Raw genomic sequence first — 21943 nt, 5'->3', positions numbered from 1 at the left:
TGATCCAAGGAAATCGTTCATTTTGGATGATGGAAGAAATTTGACTTTTTGTTATCACCCGTTAGTTACTTGTTAATAATGACATGTACTAACAAGACATTGGCCCCTGCACCAATATAAATACGTATCCCTATAAACAAAGTTCTCGAACTCATCATCAAAGTCATAATAATCAATATGTCGAGTCCGTCGGAGATCGTGCTTGGAATAAATCATCTGACAACGCCAGGCTGCGTTGCAAACTTATCTCATCTTAGGTTGGCAAAGTCGATCTATAAGATGATTTTATTTTTTATGCCCCAGTTTCATGGTCTGTTAAGAAGTGATTTTAATTATAAAAATAAATAACAGGTTTGTGATATTTCATACACGAAACCGCAGACATACCTACAGTGTTGAGTTTTCCAAATTTCCACCCATACAAAACAATAAGTTACAGCGGGGCAAATCTCGACTGGGGGACAAAAATATAACTGGTCCATTTTTTCCATGTTTTACAATGTTTGCAATATTAAATAGAGTGTCCACCGGTTATATATGGTAGGCGTGTTCAGTGGATACATGTAGAACTCAACATCATAGTGTAATAATGGGATAAATTGATTAGTTACATTTGACCCCAGTCGAGATTTGCCCCGCTGTACCTTATTTCGGAAATTTGTTCGTGTAACAAGACAATGAAAGAAAACTTTTCATTTATTTAACGTGTCCTTGTACAATTTACAATTTGTGACAAAATTCCCCGCTGGGGCAAATTTGGGCCCTTAAACCCTTTGTTTTACAGTTATCATTAACTTTTGCGACGGGGTAACTTCTCAGCGGTAAATGTAGAAGATGACAAAAACTTTTGAAATACTTTCTTAAATTTAATTAAACCTTGTTCGAGGCCCTTGCTCTACCTTGGTTTCGATTCGAGAAAATTAGAACAATGCTTCTAAAGAAAGTATTTCTGTTCTTTTTCTGCAAGTATTTAATATATACACGGTGTAACATGAGGAAACCGAAAGATTTTAAGTACGCATTTCTGAGGGCAATATAAAGATAAAAGGTTATTTATGACGTCAAGCAAATTTCGCCAAAGAACATTTTTTTTGTGTATTTTTTTTAGTTTTTTTGGATGTATTTTCACATAGTAAATGTTATTCGTAAAACTGGCACTTAAAATAAAAATTTACAATTTTTTTCTAAAAAAATACTTTTTTGCAACGAACCACTAGCTACTTTTTGATATCTAACAACGAGGATAGTTAGATTATGTCCGATAATGGCGTCATCGCCATCAAAACAGCGTTTTGTTCTGAGAAATAAATAGTTGTTAGTTTTTTAAATGCTTATATCTCTGAAAGTAGGTGAAATCCGGAAAAGTTTATATGACATTTTACTCTTCTAATATGATGAGGAATACGCTGTTAAAATTATTCAGTTTCCTCATGATACACCGTGTATAATCGTGGGTTTTGCCGACAGCATCTTATGACCCATTCGACCTCAAGAAAAGAACGTAACTCGCACCTTAAAGGCCAGCAATGCACCTACAACCAATCTGATGTTTCCTGTGTCCAGCCCCGCTAGCACAACTTGCCTTGTCGCGCGCGAGTCCATACTTGAAGTCGCGCTTGAAGTATGGACTCGCGCGCGACAAGGCAAGTTGTGCTAAAGGGTCAGGTGGTACAGGGTGACGGCAATAGCGTACTACCAGGCAATCCGTTTGCTCGTTTGCCTCCCATTTAATAAATAAACTCAGATTGCAGTGTTGGTTTTGTAACCTACTATTCTAAGTTTATTAAAATTTGAAATGATTTTATTCTTTTTAATGGAACTCAGGACTTAGGAGAGGATAGGCATAGTTATATAGTACCGTTTTAAAAGAGTAGGAGGTTATTTATGGTAATGACTGTAGTCAGGTAAGAATAAGACAGTTGACCTTTCCCTGTCATTAAATTTTATACCACTAACATCGGCTAATAGCTATGTACTAAAAGGTCATAGGGTCATTGAGATTTAAGTACTTCCATATAGCCTAGTTGTGGTCCTTATTATCAAACATGTATGCGATTTTAAGCAATATGTATAATTTTATATAATATTTTAAATATTTTATTTAATAGGAGATAAATCGCCTTCCCAGAATAAATAAAGGTTAAATTTTCATTCGGGACCGTATTCGTTAACTATATTAATATTCAACCAGCTTAAAATGTTAATATAATTTGCAATGTGCTCTCGATTCAGATTTTATCCAAAAATACCAACATTGAGGTAAATTATTTGCGCATGTTCGTCTGATTGCGATATTTGGGTCACCTATTTCGGTATAGATTTACCCACTTACTCATAAACGTTTATTAATAGTTATTTGTTATACAAGGGGGCAAAGTTGTATTTTAACGCCGAGTGTGGAATTGAAAAACGAGCAAGTGAAAGGATTCTATAGTTGAACCACGAGCGAAGCGAGTGGTTCGAGAATAGAATCCTGAACTTGCGAGTTTTTTAACACACGAGAAGTAAAATACATTTGCACCCGAGTGTAACACAAAACTTTTCCCCTGACTATAGCGAGGAAACTACAACGCACAAAATGCGTTTATCACTGCTTCCAGTAGTTCCACAGGTGGTAAATCATCTTTATTTCTAGATTCACCTACTTTTATCAATTTTAAAGCAGTAAATTTGACTTTATTCAAGGTCAAATTACTTTACCACACCTGTGGATAAAATGCGTTTTTACCCGCTGGTATTAAAGGACAAAACACGTGTTTCCGAGCTAGTGAGGGGAAAAGTTAATAAACCGCTTATGATCGTTTGTCCCTTTCCGATGTGTTGCTATGACGGAAGAAGACAAACGCATTATTAAAGGCTTGTCGACTTAAGTAAACGTTTATGATTTAGTGGGTTAATTTGTACTTAGGCTTATTTGAGGTTGTTAACGGTAGCACACCTCGGATACTGGCGATCAAATATATGAAGGAGGCGCGTTCCTAGCACACATTCGATGCTCGTGTAGGTAAACGCGTACCATGCTTGTATGAGTGAGATATGACAGGTCAACTGTTCGCGTTTTTGACAGGCGGTAACTGTGAGGTAACCGAGAGGGGGTGGGAGTCCCTTTCAGCGGGGAGCGCGAATGGCCATACTGTACGAAAGTACTCTTTATTAATATACTGTGACGGTAGTCTGGACCCGGTTAAATCGGTCTAACATGTCATTTATTTTTTGATTTACCACTTTCATAACGCTTGCCTTAAAACTGTCAAGGATTAACTCCAATTCCTCTTTCATCGATGCCCCCACGCAGGCCACGTCAACTGGGTCCGGCTTGCTCTCGCTGGTATTGAACTTTTTTCTAAACTTAATGTTGGCGGGGCTTGAGCTGTCACCCTGAGTGTAAAAATAGAGAGAACTGGACATGTTTCTGATGGGAGTGTTACTGTTGTCCGTCTTGGGTTGCTCGCTGAGGCAAGTAGGGCAAGTCCATGTCGATTTAAATATTTCACTCAGCTCCTCGAAGGGTGTCACAGTCTTGATGACAGTTATGCAGTTGTAGTGAAAGTTTCTGTGGCACGTTTGACATAACAAAATATCGGTAGCCTCTGTTTGACTGGGGCAGCATCCATAGTCAAAAGACAACGTCATTCTATTGTTCTGTTACACCAAATAACAAATTCACAAACTCTGAATATTAAATAATCACTGTCAATTATTAACACTGACGTACAGTGGGTAGATTCGACACTCGCGAATGTAGTCCGCACTTATTTCGCTTGTAAGGCACTTGAAATCTTTATATAAGTAACATGCCCCAATAACAATGTCCAAGACTAGTTATGGATAACTCTCTATAAATAATAATAAATGACCACTGACTCTTAACAGCCACTGGGCAGAAAGCGGTGTACACCTCTCGACACCCTTGAGTTCTCACACCGGGGTTGCCCTTGAGCCATCTTGGATGTCGCTTTTTGTGGGGGCCCATCTTGTGGGGACGAGTCACCGTCTGCCGGAAATAAAATTGGATACCGTTTTATTAGGCAGGCGTCCGGTTTTTTATCCATAGCCCAGTATTTAGTCCATCACTTTCATCAAAATAGACCAGTTCATTTTAGATTCCATTAACTCTCAAATAGTCCTTACACCCTGGCGGGTGTTGCCGCTGCGTGTGTCCCATGATACGGGCAAGGGCAACATCCGCTCGGTGTACCCCTTACATTTCATTAAAGTGTCGAAAGGGCCTCTACGTGTTGGCTTCGGCCCCGCGCACGCCTCCCAAAGGTCCGGAATACCATTGTTCCGTGATGGGAAAGACATACAAATGACCACTTAAATATTTCAATCTAAATTAATAGACGGCGTAAATTCGGCACTCAATGTTTACGCCGCGCCCGCCTACCCGCAATGAGGTATATTTGATATCAAACTGAACAACAACAACTGGTTAATAATTTAATGTTCTTGCTTCAGCAATTTTTCGTAGCCGGAACAAACTTTGAGAAACACAAGAAAGGTATTTTGGTATATCAAAGTAATGAAAGTCCCAATAGGTACTTGAGCACCCTAGAAAGTATTTTAAGAAATTACAAAACATGCTAAAGTTGATTGCGAAACTTCTTCGAATAAGGCTTTTGTATAGAATGGAACAAAAAGTACAAAGTTTCTGTAACCGATGCCAAGTAATTGGAAATAAGTCTTCATGGTTAAATATTTACAAACTACGAAACAAGCTCTCTCAATCTGTAATATACATACATATATCGACAGAAGCCTGTATTTTCATAAGGGGTAGACAGAGCACATGAAACTGCTCAAGTTTCAGAGCCACTCTTAGCAATTAAGGGGTTGAACCAATATCCCACGGCCGCATTCTACGAGGGGGTGGTGACATTCTTATCCCGTCACCACATACACCGTACACCGTAATCTCAAATATCGTCACTACTTTTAAAAAACTTGTATCTGCGGCTGTCAATGAAAAGAAAATTGTAGTAAGTATGTATGGAATACATATAGACTTACTGCGTTTTAACTTTGAGGAGCAGCGTGAGATACGAGATTTTTTCAAAGTAGTGACGATATGTCTTTATTATATTTGAATCGGATTCCAATTCATACAAAATCCAATTCGTTCACAGGTTCTGTCAACTACCTAATCCTTTCCAAATTGGTTTGGCACACAATCTGCCGCTGCGCACTCAATTTGATTTATTATATTTTCGCAAACAATGACATATAAGCATGAGCTGCACCAACACAGTAGTCCTTTTGTAGATCTTTTATTAAATATTTTGGTCTGGCGTTTAACGTGTTAATTACAATATTTGATCGAATATAGTTGAATCAACTTGAATAGTAATATTGGTGATTAGTTTCCGTTAAATTGGAACTGACAAATAATGAATGGTTTTGATTTATTTATTAGTACATTACGAATATTTTAGGCAAGAACATTCGAGTACTCAGTTGCTTAAATTACTAAAGAAATAATAATTAAAATAATGCAGGGTTATTTAAGTTTATCAATTGATCTTGGTAAGACGTATTCATAACCACAATCACACTGAGAGAAAAAAACAACTAGATTTCATGTTCGTTAAACTTTTTTTTTGGTGCGCCTACGTGCTCTTTGGTTCAAACTACAAGTTCGATTTTGTTAAGTGTAAGTAGTACATTCTACAAGTTTTATTTTATTTGATTCAACAAGTCGATTTTATAAAAGCAACATGCCACATATTGTTTTAAACATATGTTTGGCTGATTCAATCAAATATCTTTTAACAAGTTTGACCTTGTTGATTGTACAAATTCGACTTGTAACATTGTGATTTATTCCGTTTACTAAAATACTTTTGTTTCAAACGGATAAACACGCAACAAGTCAAACTTATTAAATTCACAAGCCTAATTTTTCTCAGTGCAGGTTCCTGACTAAAGAACTTTTTTATCATTAAAGAAACTGAAAGAAATTGGAAACGGAAGACGAAACTGAACCAATTTGTGGACCACGTGTTGTCTCTACTTTTATTTCCCCCATTCCGTATCCCTTATCCCACACATTTATTATGCGTATGCCGGTTATCGATGTCGATCGCCATCTTGGCTATCCCACCAAGACGCAAGTACTCAACTCGGGACTAATTAAAGTAACCCGATTTGAGCCGGCAGCGAGCACTATCCCCGGGTGCAGCGGGTCGTAGGCCCAAAACTAGGTCACCGGGCCAGTTACCTACTAACACGGATACGGTTAAAATCTATAACCAGCGACTCAACAGGTTATCTGACGGTTGAGGGTTTGTTTATGTTGATTCACGTGGCCGTTTGAAAGATGGGTATTAGCAAGGATAAATCCTACGAAAAAAATGTACCTCGGAACCATCAAGATATTTGCATTCAGCTGTACCCAAGTCATGCTATTCCAAAAAATGTGGTCGTAATGGCCCCAAGAATATTCAATAAAATACCACAAAATATTCAATTATTACATCTTAACAAGTTTAAAAATGCCTTAAAATTGTTGTTAGCCCAAAAGAGTTACTACTCTATAAAATAATTCTTAGATGATAAAGATTTGTGAATATTTAGAATATAATTATGTAGGTAATTATTAATTTATATTTTGACATGCATGCTCTCAAATTTGTATGCCGTAAGGCGACACATAGTGAAACTGAACTGAAATGTAATGTAACAACTTGTGTACCTACACCTATGTTGGACAAATAAATGATTCTGTATTCTGTAAGAGAAATGTATGGTGGCATAGCATAGATGGTGTTACACCCGTCTGTTATCGAAATTAGTGTTCGTTAATTTCTTTGTATGCGAATTTGCATAAGACTGCTGCTTGACGTTGATGCAACTGGCCGTGGCCCTAACTTTTTACCTGAATAAATCTGTCTGTGAAGCCGATGGCTCTGGCACACCTCGGACACTGGCGATCAAATATATGAAAGAGGCGCGTTCCTAGCACACAGTCTCAGCTCGTGTAGGTGAACGCGTACTATGCTTGTATGAGTGAAATATGACCGGCCGACTGTTCGCGTGTTTGACAGTTGGTAACTGTGAGGTAACCGAGAGGGGGTGGGCGGCACTTCTAGCGGGGAGAGGGAGTGGCCATATTGTACGATAGTACTCTTTATTATGCTGTGGCTCTGGGTTCGAATCCAGCTTTATTAGTGTGTTGAACACAAATAGTCAAATACACAGAAAAAAATGGTTTTTTGAAACAAGAACCAGATGTGTTTCACCTAATATTTCTTGATCTCAAATATATATATCTTGAAATAAGATAATCTCACTAACGTTTCAAAAATTTAAAATTCTTCATATTCAAGATCGAAAATCTTGGATGAAAGCAAATATTATTTGAGTCAAAATTTATATCTCAAATCAAAACTAATTTATTTCTCACCTTAAGAATGATTAAGCAGAATTGATTTAAGAATTAATTCTTGTGCCAATATAGAGTCAAACTTAGCTCAAGATTACATTCAAATCTCAAATGAACAACTGAAAAGTATTCAAGCAAGTAATATGTTACTTGATAGGAGATATTATTTAGTTCACCCAAGAATTATTGAAATATTCAGCCAAGAATGTAGACATTCTAAAAGCAAGTAATATATTTCTTGGTAAAAGATATTACTAGTTTCATTCAAGATCTAGTTAAATTTACAATCAAGAATTTAAAAAATCTTAAAGCAAGTAATATATTTCTCGGTAAAAGATATTACTAGTTTCATTCAAGATTCTGTTAAATTAACAATCAAGAATTAAGACAATCTAAAAGCAAGTAATATATTTCTTGGTAAAAGATATTACTAGTTTCATTCAAGATCCAGTTAAATTTACATTCAAGAATTTAAAAAATCTTAAAGCAAGTAATATATTTCTCGGTAAAAGATATTACTAGTTTCATTCAAGATTCGGTTAAATTAACAATCAAGAATTAAGACAATCTAAAAGCAAGTAATATATTTCTCGGTAGAAGATATTACTAGTTTCATTCAAGATTCAGTTAAATTAATAACCAAGAATTAAGACAATCTAAAAGAAAGTAATATATTTCTCGGTATTAAAAGATATTACTAATTTCATTCAAGATTCAATTAAATTAACAAACAAGAATTTAGACATTCTAAAAGCAAGTAATATATTTCTCGGTAGAAGATATTACTAGTTTTATTCAAGATTCACTTAAATTAACAATCAAGAATTAAGACAATCTCAAAACAAATAATATACTTCTCGGTAAAAGATATTACTAGTTTTATTCAAGATTCAGTTAAATTAACAATCAAGAATTTAGACATTTTAAAAGGAAATAATAAATTTCTCGGTGGAAGATATTACTATTTCAATCAAGATTTGGCTAAATTAACAATCAAGAATCAGAAATCCTAAAAGCAAGTACCTAATATATTTCTCGGTAGAAGATATTACTAGTTTCACTCAAGATTCAGTTAAATTAACAATGAAGAATGTAATAATATATAATATGACTAAGGACTATAAATACTACTATAGACAACAACACCCACACTACAATATTACTATAGACTATAAATTTGTATGATAAGAAGCAAGCAAAGCATTTGTCACGGGTTTTAGTAATGTTTGCTGGAAAAACAATTAGTACCTAGGTACTGAAAAGTATCGAAGTAGCGGGAATTCCCGGTACGACGCAGGTACCGGAAATTTTAGTCTGGTACTGAAGATTGTACCGGCACCGCAATCTATATACCTAAATATTGGCTTATATGCGTTGTACAAACCATAGCGAGGATTAAATACTTCGTTTGTTTGCATGTAATTGTATTGTATACCTATATATACTTACCTATGTTACGGAAAAAATCGTTTTTGTCTCAAGACAGTCGAAATATTTGAATCTTAAATCAAGACCTTCGAAAGCAAAAGCATTATTGCTCCAAGATATTATTTCTTGCTAGCTCTTGCAACAAAATTTACAAATCTTGTCTCAAGAAGTTGCATTTTTTGCTATGAGCAGTGTTGCTGTATTCATTTTTTACCCGATAATCTTGGAGAATGGTTTAGCGAACAATCTTCACACAATCTACCACGCTTTTGATATGTTTTTGAAATAATTGTTTTTTTTTTTTTTTTACTAGCCTATAATTGTGTCCCACTGCTGGGCAAAGGCCTCCCCTTTCTTCCGCCACTCATCCCGATTTGCCGCCTGCTCCGGCCAGTCGCCGCAAAATGCGTCGAGGTCATCCCGCCATCTTTTCTTTGGCCTACCTCTGCCCCGGCTAATCTGTGGTGTCCAGTCGGTAGCCAATTTGGCCCACCGATCTGGATGCATTCGGCAGACATGTCCTGCCCAATCCCACTTGAGCCTTGCAGACTTAACACCCACATCTACAATACCAGTTTTGGAGCGCAGTTCGGTGTTCCTAACCCGATCGGTTCTGCGGACTCCGAGTATGCTGCGCTCCATTGCTCGCTGGCAAATCTTGAGTCGGGACTTTTGGGCTTCCGTCAATGACCAAGTTTGGGCGCCGTATGTTAGGATAGGCAGGATACACATGTCGACGAGTTTGCGCTTTAGTGTCAGTGGAAGGTTGCCCTTCATTAGCGTCTTCATGGACCAGAAGCTCTTCCAGGCGTTCTCGATGCGTCGATCGATTTCTTTGCACTGCCTGTTTTCGAAGGATGCTATCTGGCCCAAATAGATGTATTCGTCGACATATTGGATATCCTGTCCATCAACCGTGACCGTATCTTTCCCCCTGTTGGTCATCAACTTGGTTTTGGCCATGTTCATTGTGAGTCCGACTTCAAGACTTGCCGTGCTAAGGTCTTGTAGCATTTGTTGTAGATGGGGTGCAGTGTGGGAGAACAAAACGATGTCGTCTGCAAATCGCAAGTTAGTTAGTTTCTTGTTGCCGATATCAATGCCCATTGTTTCCCACTTAGTCGCAAACTTTTGGAAAATATGCTGTAGGCTTGAGGTGAATAATTTTGGGGACAGCGGGTCGCCTTGCTTGACTCCCTTTTCTATGCGAAATTTAGGGCCAGGATCGTGCAATTTAATGCTTGCGGTGCTTTGCTGATAAATGTTTCCAACGAGTTCAATATAAGCATTTTCTATATTTTGTTCACGCATTGCGGAGAATACAGCAGAATGTTTGACACTGTCAAACGCTTTGCTGTAATCTACGAACGCTAGGTATAGTGGTATTTTAAACTCGTTGGATTTTTCCATTATTTGGTTGATACTGTGAAGGTGATCTGTAGTGGAGAAGCTTGGACGGAAGCCGGCTTGTTCGGGGGCTGGTGTTTGTCGAGCAGAGGGGCTATTCTATTTTCTACGACTTTAATAAATAGTTTATAAATGTGAGATATTAAACTGATTGGTCTATAATTTCCGATATCTGTCTTGTCGCCTTTTTTGTGAAGAAGAATTATATTTGAGTGACAGAAATTTTGGGGCAATTTACCAGAGCGCAAGATGGAGTTGAACAGGCTCGTTAAGTGAGGCAACAAGGTAGTTTTTCCTGCTTTCAGGGCTTCCGTCGTCACCCCATCTTCCCCAGGACTTTTCTGGTATTTCATGCTTTTTATTGCGGTATTGACCTCTTGACATGTAATAGGAGAGATGGTGTCGGGACAGGGAGAATTATAGGTAATAGAAGACGCGGACGGGTCCGAATATAGGGATGAATAGAACCTCGTGCAAATGTCGGTTATTTTATCTCGATTGCTATATTTCTTTCCATCCGCGTCTCGCAAGCTCGTAATCCATGCCTTTTCTTGTTTAGCTCCTTGTTTTGCTGCCCTGAGAGAAGTGTGTGTCTTTATAGCTATTTCTATTAGTTTGGTGTTGAAGTTCCTAATGTCGCGTCGTATTGCACGTTTTACTTTTTTATCTATAATCGAATATTGCTCTCTGTTGTGTTTGATTTGGCTTCTATGTTCTATTAAATTTATTGTATTTAGCGTTAGTTTGTTGGTGTTTGGTTTTTGCTGTTTAATTTTGCTGCTTGCTATTTTAATGCTATTAGTTATACTGTTGAACTGTGTCTGAACATCTGGACATACGTCCAGACTGAGAAGGCTAAATTGGTTTCTTAATTCTAAGTTAAATTGATCATGGTTCATTATTAAGGTATCCTTGTTGAGGCGCTTAATTTTCCTTGCAAAAACTAGCTGTCTATGAATCTTTATGTTGAATTTAAGTTTTGCTCTTAATGGTCTGTGGTCGGAGTTAAAATTAATTCGGTTCAGTGCAGATACGTCTTTTACTATATATTTGTCGGATGATAGGATATAGTCTATTTCATTTTTGATATTACCACCAGGTGAGTTCCAAGTCCAACGGCGATGTTGTTTTTTGTAAAATAATGTATTCGAAATACTAAGGGTTTGACCAAAAGCAAACTGGATAAGGCGAGTACCTCGCTCGTTTCGGATACCAAGTCCATGTGGTCCAATTACGTCGCAGTTATCCAGTTCTGCCCTAATGCCAACCTTTGCGTTGAAATCGCCAAGGACGATGTTCCATGTTCCTCGATTTTCTTCACAAGCTTTGTTGAGGAGATCGTAAAAACGTTCTACCTCGTCATCGCTATGTGAAGATGTGGGGGCGTAAACTTGGATGATGGTTAGTGTGTGTTTCTTATCTATGAGAAATTTTAACACCGCTATTCTCTCAGAGTAGCCTGTGAATTCGATAATGTTGCTTTTCCACTTCTTATGTACTAGGAAACCAACTCCATACAGCCCGCCTGCTGTTCCGAAGTGGTAAAAGACATTATCGATTCTCTCGACGGTCTGCTCTCCCTCCCTGCGTACTTCTGATAAACCAATCACGTCCCATTTAATATCCTTAAGAGCGTGTTCCAGTTCAATGAGACGTTCTTCTTGCATCAATGTGCGGACGTTGTATGTTAAAACGTTTAGCAAATCGGTGTCCATTTTCTTAGCCTGAGTCTGAGTTGTATTTTGGGAAGTCGCCGCCCGGGGATTCTTAGCACCCCTTAAGCCGGGCACTCGGGGCCGTGACGGGGAGTTGCTCATTCATGGAAGGGGGTTTGGACCTTAAGCCCACCACGCTGGTCCAGTGCGGGTTGGTGGGTCGCCAGAGCCTCGTTCGTTGTTCAGCAGGGTATACCACGAGCAGGAGAGGTTGACTTGGAGCCCGAAAGGTGTTAGTTGGGCCCCCATTATACCCCATTATACCCCATTATACCCCATATATAAATAATTGTAAAAGGCATAAAAAAATAAACCGTTTCATAAAACAACAAAGGCATAGAGCTACTTAGCGTGTTGCTACTTAGTTTTGCATAGGTACTTATACATTTCGAAAATTCCTTTCTAGTGTTTATCAAAATAATGAAATACGCATTATTTTTAAGTTTGATTAAAATCATGCACCAGTTACTTTTAGAAGTTTTTTTATTATTGTTTAATAGGAGGCAAACGAGATGTAAATAAAAAAATGTTTATTTCTTAGTATAGACAGTCAAGCAAAAAGTGAGAATAAAAAATGGCGGCAAATTTGAAAACTGCAAGGGCGCGGGTTTTACGTCCCATGGAAAATTTTAATTTCGCTTGTTTTTTTACTCTCACGATTTGCTTGATCGTCTATAATTTATTGTATTTTTCGCATAATTTAAAACATACAGTTTTAAAAATAACCATACAACGAACAATTGACATTTAGATATAAAAAAGTTAAGCCTTAACGCGTGGCATTTTCAAGTGTAGGTATGTACCTACCAAGAAAGACACGTTACAAACCATACAAGTGCAATCACATAGATTACATACTGATTATATATCATGAAGTTACGTATGTTTACTCATAAAACGTACTATTTCTAAATTAAACGTTTTTGGAATTTGCTTACAGGTTAAAAATGTCGTTTTTTTTATAGAAATGTCGATCATTTGTCGTACCTGCACTTTATTACTTAAGAAGAAAAATATTTTTTTCAATGATCTTTGCCTTCCTTAAAAATAGGCCCCCCTCCAGAAGTAACTGGTGCATGATTTTATACTTTTGACAAGTAGGAAAATAAAGCCCAATAGGTTAGAAGGCGGGATCGCCCAAGATTTTCTTGAAATAAGGTACCTATTTTATGGTTGCATATAAAACAAAAACAGATTTTATTAAATTTTGCCTCAAATACGCATTATTTTGAAAAATACTACATGACAACTTTTATTTCTTACATAATTTGCCGTCGGGTAGCATTTTTAAAAATAGTTTATCCAAAAAACACCGAATGTTCCCCGTTTCGATCCACTGTGCGACGTATCGCGCCGTGCAATAGCATTAAGACGGAAAGAGACTAAACTTCGGGCCTCTTTCCCATGTGACAGCTTGGCAAAAAAGAGTAGAAATTGAACTATTTTTTTTATCATGGCTACACTTACTGTTTTCATACAAAAGAGACGTCAAAGTGATTCAATAGTTGCCATATGCAAGACGTTTTACATAGACAGTGGTGCCCCTATTATTTTCTACTCTTTTTTGCCAGACTGTATATAGACGGTCAAGCAAATCGTGAGAACAAAATTCAAATTTTCTATGGGACGACAATGTATGAGCACATTATTCAAATTTGCCGCCATTTTTTACTCTCATGCTTTGCTTAACCATCTATAGTTACATTATCTAGGTTGGACTTGTGATTACTGGTGTATTTATTGGGTAAAAAAAAACTGATACTGGCAACATTCTCAAGTTGTCATCCAACAAACCAAGCTAACGGCCGAATGTGATCTGCTCGTGTACTGTTCTGTGCTCTTTTCGCTCGTTTTTTTGCGTCGTTGTCATTGCTGTGAAAGTGTTATGGTGGTAAAATTAACTTGGTGATTGCAATCGCAAGTATACCTACTAAAATAATGGAAGAAGACACAGAAAACAAATTGGTATCCTGGGATTTGCCGTCAGTAGTCGTCGAGAACTTTAAAAGTAAGTTGTGTATTTTCTAGAATATCGCTGGCAGATCAAAAGGTATGGCAGATAAAATAGTTTCTCTTTAAAGCGTAAAGTAAGCATTTTTGTTTTACCAAGATACATATTAAATGTTAGGTTAAACAAAATTACCTAAGTACATCATTTACATTTTTACTCATTTGCTAGATATATTTGTATGTTACTAAACTATTAAGAACTTAAGTATTATCTTATCAAAACGAGACAATGGGCATTTTGACACGTGGATGTAAATAAAACAAGTTATATTAATACTCGAAGTCCCATTTTGTTCAAATAATGTGTGAAAATCGTGAAATTTTAAATCAAAATAACGAAAGCTTCTTAATCATTTATTTTGCAACTGCCATACATCTCCGGGGTCGATCAAGATGTTCATTTGTCTTCTGAAGTTTTTAAATTTCAAATATATTTTGTCACCATGTCGCAGTGGAAGACTTTGATCCAGCCTGTCTCCAACCGCAAGACTTAATGATATTGTGGTTTTGTGCTATTTTTAGTTATTACAGATATTTATTCGTTTTTGATCCACATATTTCGTTCATTTCCCATTTCAATATACATAGGAGAGTTCCGCGATAGCTATCAAATATGCTTCAATATAAGATATTCATCATTGATATCCAATTATTTAAGTTATTTTTTTTTACAGAAAATGATATAAGCAAGGAACAGTTCAAATATTTGGTTTTAAATGATACTTGAAAGAGCTTTGCAAACACATTGTGCACCGAATTAAACTAAAAAGTAAACTACAAGATTACTTAGACTCAGTTACTGATACTGAAACTGCATACTTCTTCAATGAAGATTTAATGGTTATTAAAGCGAAAACAAACTGTATAGAAGTGATGCAAGTTGATCAAGATCAGTCAGTTATTCTGATAGACATTACTTTGGATTTGGATTCCTACTTAAGTGTACCAAGTAGGCTTTCACTGCCATAATTTGAATTGAAGAGTATCCGCCAATGTACTCCACAAGTAAATAGTGTTCTAAATTATTATCAAAAATACAAACAATTGAACTCGCAAAAAAGAAGCATCATTGTTGATGTTTTGGTGAAATATCACTACACATTTATTGTTAACAAGTAAGTACTTAGCTAATGGATTATAGGAGACCAGACAGCAGTAGTTTCAGGCTTGGTACAGTCACCTGCAATAATGTCTTACACAACGAAGGCCTCAAAAATATCTTACACACTCTTACAATGTCTCATAAGGTATTAGTGGCAGATATTTTTGCAGCCTTTATTGCGTAAGATATTATTACAGGTTATACAGGTGACTGTACTTGCATGTCAATCCAGATGGATTGACGACTAGTGCGAGTTAGATATTCTTTCACAAGGGAGCAAAATTATGCATTTACGTCAAGGGTAGTTGTGATGGTTTTCTGTCTGGTTTCTATAATAAAATTAGTATTAATACTTAAATATGAATGAAGATTATTCAAAATATTTTTTTCCTCAGCAACATCAAACCAGAAGAATTCAATTTGCTAGCTGCAAAAATAGTTTCACTTTTCCCAACTGAAAGTATATATACCTACTATATGAAAGCTGTGCCAACATGCAAATCTGCTTCAAGAAAATATGTGCCCGCCAAAGGCAAATTAGTGGACAAGGTTCGAAATCTCCTGTACATATCAGGAGAAAAGTGCAGGGGCTTAAACCCACTTGCTCTAATAGGGATTCGGATACAGATGTAGAGTCTGTGGAAAATAATCAAGGTAAAATCCATACTTATATTCGTACCTACTAATAATATAAATGCAATAGTAACTCTGTCTGTCTGTTGTCTTTTTTCCTTTTGATTTCACAAAGTATAGCGAAGTTTCGATAATTTTTTTTTTGTTTTATTTCAGGGACTGCTTCAAATGACGACGCTATTTGGCTGAAATATAATGAGCTATGGGACCAAGTTTGTGAAAGGTGGAATAACACCTTTGAATTAAGACACAAACAATTGAAACTGTACATGATTTTCTTGAAACCTGGGCCATTTGAAAAGACAGCAAAGTAGATACTCTGGTAAGACATTCCTCAAAATAACTAGCCACCTCAATTCTATTTATATATGTATACAATTTATATTAATGCTTTTTATGACATCTCAGAATATTATAATAATAATGCAATTTAATGTTCAATACGATCACATACTATTATTATTATTTTTTGTAATTATTGTTCAACATCTATTTCTTTTTTAAATTAATTATTGAATTTATTTGAGAGTATTTTCTATTTTTAAAATGTAATATTGTATTGTACTGCCTGTGTGGTGACGGATTAAGAATTTCACCACCCCCTTTCTTCCCGTGGGTGTCGTAGAAGGCGACTGTGGGATATGGGTTAAATTGTGGCGTAGGCGAGAGGCTGGCAACCTGTCACTGCAATGTCAGTTTCGTTTTCTTTCAACCCCTTATTTGCCAAGAGTGGCACTGAAGCTTTAGTAGTTTCATGTGTTCTGCCTACCCCTATATGGGATACAGGCGTGATTGTATGTATGTATGTATATTGTATTGTACCCTAATTATGATAATTTAACTTTAACTTTGACATGTAAAATTGTTAATTTTATGAATAAATGAATATGAATATATGAATATGAATATTACAGATAAATTCCATACATATATAAATAGAATTGATTTTAGCATAAGATTTTTATTACTGGCCATGTTATACTAAAATGAATTCTGTGACCTATGAACAAAGCTTATTTCATAGGTCACAGAACTTATTACACCAAAAATGATTTTGGTGTAAGGTGGCCAGTTACTACACTAAATACATTAAAAATAAACGCCATATTTCCTTTAGAACACTTCTCTTAATCAGAGCGTCTTATATTTATTTTAGTAGGTATACTTGCCATCGCAATCACCAATTTATTTTTCACAGCAATGACAACGACGCAAAAAAACGAACGAAAAGAAAAAGAGCACACAAGCAGATCACATTCAGCCATTAGCATTCAGTTTGTTGGATGACAACTTGAAAATGTTCAAATTCAAATGGGATTCAAGTTCAACCCAGGACCTTGTACTTCATAGGCAGAGTCACTACCCACGAAGAAAGATACAGAGGCCGTTAAAACGTAATTAATTACAATGCATTCATAATTGATCATTTTATGAAAATATGTGTGAGTCTAATGTCTCATATAATTTTTTTTTAATTTCAGACAAAATAATTCCGGTGCAGATTTACCTGCTATATTTTTTAATACCACCCAAAGGCCGGAAATCTAGGAAAGTCAAATTCTCAACCACTGAATCAATCCAGGGCTTATTAGTTCAGATAGATGTAAGTATTAGATGCATCCAATCCAAATTTAAGGGTTTTATTCTATTTATTTTATTATTAATATACATTTATATTATTAACTATAAAAGTTGTGTAACTGTTCAGTTAATGTTTTACTATTTTACTCTTCGAGTCAAGCGAGTTCAATATATTTCATTTTGGTAAATATGTTCCCAGAACATAATAAAGTAGTATTCCATTTAATATTTCCCACTCATTTTTTATGAAAATCATTACTAGTGAGTGTGCACGGGACAACGTCCCACTTTGTCGATTGCTATAAAGCCGCTTTGTCAGTTTATTCATATAAAGATACAAGTAAACCTCGCCTTACGGCCTAGCCACGACAATGGTCTAAGGCGTCTTGCGGCAGCGGCAAGCGGTAAGTCACAAAAACAAAAACGCAGCGCGCGCGAGGCATGCCACGACCTTGCCGCTGTTCGAAATCGCGCGCGGGTTTTTACGGGCCTACCCGCGGGAGCGGCGCGCGGGGCGGCGCGCGACTCAAACAACTGTAACGCGCCGCGCGGGCGGTGCCACGACATTACAGCGGCGCGACCGGCCTAGGCGGCTAGATGGGGCTAGCGATTCCGCGCGAAACAAAACATTTTGTTTTTATTATGAGCGTCTTGAACCCGAAACCTTTATTTAATGAAAATTGAATTGTACTTTCGCGTATGTAGTATGTAATAATGTTTTCAAACATATTTTTGTATAGTATTTATTCGTATTTACTCTTAATTTTTTTCTAAGTGTTTATTTATATTAAGTATCATTTAACTAGCCATAAAATAAATTCCATGTACTTAGTCATCACACATATTCTCTTGTACAAGATGTAATTGACTAATTAAAGCATTCTATGCACTTTAGAGTCATATTCGACAGTAAAAAACATGTTTTTAAATATGAAAACGTTCTGGCCGCTCCTAGGCCCTGCCGCCGCTTCTAAAAGTACGTGGCATGGCTAGCGCCCGCGCGCGTTTCCCGCGCAGCCCAGCCGCCCCGCTCGCCGCCTTAGACCATTGTCGTGGCTAGGCCGTTAATGGTAACCGACAAAGTGGGACGTTTTACTAAACACACTCTACGTGTGTAAACTGTAAGGCATGCAAAGTTGCCATAGAGCCACCATAATGAAGTCATATTTTACTTACCATGTTTTGGTATTTGTTACTTCTTTATTTAATTACAATAATTAAGGGAAAAATTAAAAACTTTTCACCACACCAACTGGTAAAGGCTTACTTTGCTATTCAAAAACAGATAGCAAAATTGCATTTTATCACAAAATTTCACTTCATATCTTTAATTTTAGCTTCCTGGTGGAAATTACCGAAATATATATGACTATTTTGAATCATAATTATTGAATAAATTGATAGTTTTGATTTAGTTTGATGTTTTATAGTCAGTGTTTTCTTCGTGTTGGTGTGGTGAACATTTTTGTGTTTCACTCGGCGGCAAAGTTTGTTTAACCTTCGTCCCTTGAAACCCTCGCAAGTCTCGCAACGCACAAGATTCCACTTTTCGAACCACTCGCTACGCTCGCGAGTGGTTCAATATTGGAATCTTTCGGTTGCTCAGGTTTCAATATTGGCACGTGCGGTTAAACAACAACTTTGCCCCCTTGTAAAACAACTAACTATTGTGTACCTTAAAATTCCATTTTCTATATGACTAAGTCTCTGCTGTACATATTTTAATGAAGAAAAAAGAACTTATATTTTTGTAGTGGAGCCTCTGCTGAGCAGTGGGATATTCCTGGGAACTATGGCATTACTTTTAAATTATGTTTTTAATGCAGGACGCCGGAGATATCGACAGCGTAATCGCAGCCCAGAAAGCTAAGGCTGCAGCCCGGAAGGATACCGTGCAACCCTCCGTGCTCATACAACGACCGCTACAAAACTTCGCCCAGATATACATCGTTATTCATGATATCAAATACCACGTGCATTCAGCTGCAAAGGCGTTCGACTTGTTGTTTAAGATTTACCACGTTTTTCACGCCAAGTATCCCCAAGTGTGTGAGCACCTCCGCGTAATTATTCAAAAAAAGTGTATCAAATCCATACGGCGTATGATACAGTAGGTACCACCGTATATAGTTGACGTTTTAAACTTAGACGTTTTAATTTTATTATAGTATAGGATCCGTACTAAGCTCGATCTTCACCAACGTGTTAACCAGATGAAAATAAGTTTCTGAACATGTCTCCTCAATAAAAATGAATGGTCAAGATTATTTTTTAAAAATCTTTGAATTTTTTTTTTATGTAATCTTGACCATTTTTATTGAGGTTACCATAGTAAGACATGTTCAGAAACTTATTTTACTTAATAAAATATTATTTTCACCTGGTTAACACGTCGGTGAAGATCGAGCTTGGTACGGATCTTAGACTATAAAGTTCTTGAAATGTAAAAATATACTAAGCTACAGAAATTGTATCTATGACATTTTGGTCTTATGTACCTACTTAAGTATTTGCACCATCTATTTACAATTGACGTGATTTATTCTAAGTTTGACTTGTAGAGAATCTTGGTACTTTGTAGCTCTAATCAATCTTGGTAGCTCATACATTTATGTACCTATATGCTTACCTATAAGTCAAAATGTTTTCCGTTCTAAATTCAATTTTAATACTGTATAGTGATACTGATAGGTTCTGAATTTGTAATTACTTTCTTTAACTGATGCATAAAATAAATGAGAAACTTACATTTCACTTTCATTCCATTATTTCCGAATAGGTATAAATGTGTTTCAAAACTAATTTGGCTTGTATAAATTATACTGGAATACTGTCAAAACTCATTCATACTTAAAACGGCACAAGTCTTTTTGTAAAAAGTTAAAGCTTGAGTTGATTAGCACTTCTGTGGGTTAAGATAATTCTTCTTGTAACATGTTCATTCTAGTTGTAAAATAGAACGTATTCTAATTACATACTTACATTAAGCTTTTCTTTTAAGTTTGTATTTCTGGTTCTTGTTGTAAAGGGACACGCACTCCATCAAAATTTAAACCTCTTCTTTAAAAGTGGAAATTTGTGTATTTATCCTAGTTACAAAATATACCATTTTATTATTGTTTTATTAAGGTAGGTAATTTAATCAAGTCATAATTGTCGCAAAGTCTATAGTGATGAAATGACCATAATTATTATAAAGGTAGGCAAACAAAACTAAAGATGTTAAATAGGTAAAAAAATACATCATAAGTATTTCATTTGAGACATTAAAATGATAAGAATAAAACAAAAATAAAATGGTAAATTTTGTAAACGCGCCAAATACACAAACGTCCGTATGAAAAGTGTTGTAGCTCATGTTGTGCCGTTCTCGAGAATGTTCTCCATTTTGTATAGGAAACGTTCTCGCTCAAAGCCCATAGTAAACGGAGAACATTCTCGAGAACGGCACACCTTATAGTCGTGATTAAGAAGAGATTTACCTAATTTGAATGGAATACGTTCCATTTTACGACAAGAATGACACTTTTTATAAAAATAATTAAACACTCTTAAAATAAGAGCTTTACTTCATTTGATTGGAATACGTTCCATTTTACGACAAGAATGACACTTTCTATAAGAAGAATTAAACACTCTTAAAAGAAGAGCTTCACTTCATTTGATTGGAATACGTTCCATTTTACGACAAGAATGACACTTTTTATAAGAAGAATTAAACACTCTTAAAAGAAGAGCTTTACTTCATTTGATTGGAATACGTTCCATTTTACGACAAGAATGACACTTTTTATAAGAAGAATTAAACACTCTTAAAAGAAGAGCTTTACTTCATTTGATTGGAATACGTTCCATTTTACGACAAGAATGACACTTTTTATAAGAAGAATTAAACACTCTTAAAAGAAGAGCTTTACCTCATTTGATTCGAATAAGTTCCATTTTACAACAAGAAAAGAACTATTTTGCAAGAACAATTAATGCTTTTGAGTAAATTATCTCGGTTACTTAGAACAAGATATTTTCGTTCTTGGGTCAAACAATTTAGCTTTTAAAAAAAGAGCTTTACATCATTTGACCGGAATATGGGCCATTTGACAACAAGAACAAAACGCTCTTGAGTAAATTAATCAGCTATTTAGATCAAGATATTTTCGTTCTTGGGTCAAACAATTTAGCTTTTAAAAAAAGAGCCTTACATCATTTGAAGAGAATGATGTACGGCTCTTTTTAAAAGCTAAATTGTTTGACCCAAGAACGAAAATATCTTGTTTTAAATATTTTCGTTCTTGGGTTAAACAATTTAGCTTTTGAAAAAAGAGCCTTACATCATTTGAAGAGAATATGTGCTATTTTACAATAAGAACTAACGCTTTTGAGCCAATTTTTAATACTATTATAAACAAAATACATTCAATCTTCGTTAAAGAGCCTTTCAATGTTAAATTAAGAAAAGGAATAATTATGTCAAAATGCTTTCTCTCTTGAAACAACAGTTATTAGCTTTTAGTGGAAGAGATATTTCAAATGTTGATACAAAAAAGTAGTTCTTGGTCTAAGAACTATAATGCGAAACATTTTATATCTCAATCTAAGTAATTCTCCATTTTCCTTATATCGAAATCCCAAAAGATCTTGACTCAAATAATATTACTTGCTTCAAGTAATTTTTTTTTTCTGTGTACC

General features: G+C 35.9%; 2 protein-coding genes across 2 annotated transcripts in view; one reads left to right on the top strand and one right to left on the bottom strand.

Moving 5' to 3' along the window:
* The window catches only part of LOC125242201, a 219128-nt gene that overhangs the window by 13137 nt on the left and 184048 nt on the right, over nucleotides 1-21943 (top strand). The gene's annotated exons all lie outside the window — the stretch shown is intronic.
* LOC125242187 lies at nucleotides 7577-11931 on the bottom strand. Its single transcript, XM_048150904.1, has 3 exons — nucleotides 11412-11931; nucleotides 9371-9867; nucleotides 7577-7597 (listed from the first exon to the last, which is right to left on the bottom strand). Exons 1-3 carry the CDS (start codon nucleotides 11929-11931, stop codon nucleotides 7577-7579), a joined length of 1038 nt encoding a protein of 345 aa, XP_048006861.1.

Source organism: Leguminivora glycinivorella, unplaced genomic scaffold (genome assembly GCF_023078275.1).
Source record: "Leguminivora glycinivorella isolate SPB_JAAS2020 unplaced genomic scaffold, LegGlyc_1.1 Scaffold12, whole genome shotgun sequence".
Lineage (NCBI taxonomy): Eukaryota > Metazoa > Arthropoda > Insecta > Lepidoptera > Tortricidae > Leguminivora > Leguminivora glycinivorella.
This window is presented reverse-complemented; position numbering and strand designations above follow the sequence as displayed.

Coding starts and splice junctions, on each gene's coding strand:
- LOC125242187 (XM_048150904.1), bottom strand. CDS start 11,931: ATGGACACCGATTTGCTAAACGTTTTAACATACAACGTCCGCACATTG. Junction 9,868..11,411: donor TGGTATCCGAAACGAGCGAG/GTACTCGCCTTA, acceptor TGCGATTTGCAG/ACGACATCGTTTTGTTCTCC. Junction 7,598..9,370: donor CCAAAACTGGTATTGTAGAT/GTGGGTGTTAAG, acceptor ACTTGCTTTTAG/AATGTCTACATTCTTGGCTG.